General features: G+C 61.5%; 1 protein-coding gene and 1 long non-coding RNA gene across 2 annotated transcripts; one reads left to right on the top strand and one right to left on the bottom strand.

The window, feature by feature from the left end:
• Positions 1–156: 156 nt before the first annotated feature.
• On the top strand, positions 157–1,408 carry LOC123253909 (deoxyribonuclease gamma-like; the record flags this gene model as incomplete). The annotated part of the gene is made up of 4 exons (XM_044683002.1): positions 157–269; positions 381–538; positions 1,065–1,161; positions 1,254–1,408. Coding segments are annotated over 4 exons (443 nt in total), but the record flags the coding sequence as incomplete, so codon positions are not given.
• Positions 1,409–1,620: 212 nt separating this feature from the next.
• Positions 1,621–2,006, bottom strand: LOC123253908. Its single transcript, XR_006506639.1, has 2 exons — positions 1,960–2,006; positions 1,621–1,850 (listed from the first exon to the last, which is right to left on the bottom strand). It is a non-coding gene; the product is annotated as an uncharacterized LOC123253908 (long non-coding RNA).

Genomic DNA, 2,006 nt, shown 5'->3' with positions numbered 1-2,006 from the left:
GGCCCAGCCTGGCTAGACAGGAAGGAAGGGAAGAAGGGACTGGAGAGGAGGCATGGAGAAGGAAGGTGGGCTTCCTGGAGAAGGCAGGCCGGGGCCCCCTGCCCGCGCCGCTGTCCGCCTGGGTTCCAACCCGGGCCCCTTCGCCCTCTCTCCCAGGCACCCGCAATCTGGTGCTGCTGTCTCACCACGCCTGCCCCCGAAACGCACCCAAAGAGCTCGACCAGCTCTACGGGGTGGTCCAGGATCTGAAACGGCTTTGGGACGTGCAGGTAATGGGGCACCGCGGAAGGGACCCCGGCCGCCTCCCCACTGAGCAGCAAAGGAGGGGGCTCATCTCAGCGCCCCCCACGCGGCCTCCCTTCACTCTCTCCCGCTCCCAGGACGTCATGCTGCTTGGGGACTTCAACGCGGGCTGCACGTTTGTCCCTCCAGAGGCCTGGCCTGGCATCCGCCTGTGGCGGCACCCAGACTTCCACTGGCTAATTGGGGACCAGGTGGACACGACGGTCAGCAAGAGGACCCACTGTGCCTACGACAGGTGGGAGGGGCACCTGGGCGGCCATTCCAAGCACCTGCCCCGCTGGCTTCCTCCCATGAGGCCTTGGGCAGCCTGTGCACCTCCAAGCTGGGAGAGGGCTATTGGGAAGGCTGGCCTCAGCTCTGCCCCTTGACCCCCTCCATCCCAAGTGTCCCTTCCAAGGGCTGGCGCCGGCTCAGCCAGCAGGGGATGGGTCTGAGGCCAGACTGGAACCCCAATTGCTCCCTCCCAAGTGTGATGCCAAGGTGGGGTTTGGCCTAGGAGGTTGCCACCCGCCCTCCACAATCCTGCTGAATCTGGGGGGGAGACTGAGCCATCCTGATAGGATGCAGAAGCAGCTCTAGGTGCCTGGCAGCAAGGAATGGGCTTTCCTGCTCCAGAAAGGCCACTCCCAAGTGGCCCAGCAGGGGCCCACCTCCTGTCCCCTGAGGCTAGGCAGTGGGTCTGGGTCTCTAGGAGGCAGGGCTAGAACAGCCTGCCAGCCCTGGGAGCTGCAGAGGGAGGTACCATTCCTCGGTCCCTGCAGGATTGTAGTGCACGGGAAGGCTCTGCTCCAGGCCGTGGTACCTGGTTCTGCCCAAACCTTCAACTTCCAGAAGGAGCTGAGCTTGTCGGAAGAAGAGGTGAGCCCAGAGGGAGGGGAGGGGAGGGGCCCCAAACCCCAAACCCCAGGCCTTCGCCAGGGCCCAGCCAGCACTCCCATTGCTTGTCCTAGGCCCTGCAAGTCAGCGACCACTATCCCGTGGAGGTTTGCTTGCACACAACTCCTCCGGGGCACCAGGAGCTCTGAGGGGTGCCTGCCTCGCTGCTCCAATTCTCTGGATCCAAACCCAAGAGTGACCCTTTTCTCCAATTTCCAGCTCCTTTAGAGGGCGCTTTGCTTCCTCCCGTAACTTAATAATACATTAAAGGACTCAATAATACATTAAAGGACTCGGGTGTCTCTGCTGACCCACATCTCGGACCAGGCCTCTGTTCACTGTAGGAGGGGAGGGAGACCTGCTGGCTCAAGGGGCTTCGGGGGTCCGGGCCAAAGCCTTCAGCCCATTTACCAGATGCGATGGAAATGAGTGGCGAGAAGGTGACCAGAAAGCAGTTATCTCTTTATTTATGGCTGCACAAAGGCTGACAGATACAGACGGTGGCCACAGGCCAGCCCTCAGGAGTGGAGGGCTCGCCACTTGTCCAAGGGGCCTCGGTTAGGGATGTATTTGACCCCGCAGCCATCGGGAATGAGCCGCTTCTCGGAGATCATATCCTCAAACTGATCAGCATTGAACTTGGTGAAGCCCCATTTCTTGGAGATGTGGATCTGAGGCAGGAGAGAGAGAGAGAGAGAGAGAGTGAGCGCGCTCAGCCTAGCCCAGGCCAGACAGCTCCTCCCACAGGCCAAGGAAGAGCAGGGGCCAGGGGCTGCCTACCTTTTGGCGGCCAGGGAACTTGAACTTAGCCCTCCGCAGAGCTTCGA

The sequence above is a fragment of the Gracilinanus agilis genome, unplaced genomic scaffold (assembly GCF_016433145.1).
Source record: "Gracilinanus agilis isolate LMUSP501 unplaced genomic scaffold, AgileGrace unplaced_scaffold10282, whole genome shotgun sequence".
NCBI lineage: Eukaryota > Metazoa > Chordata > Mammalia > Didelphimorphia > Didelphidae > Gracilinanus > Gracilinanus agilis.
Note: the sequence above shows the minus strand (reverse complement) of the source record. Positions and strands in the feature narration are given on the sequence as shown.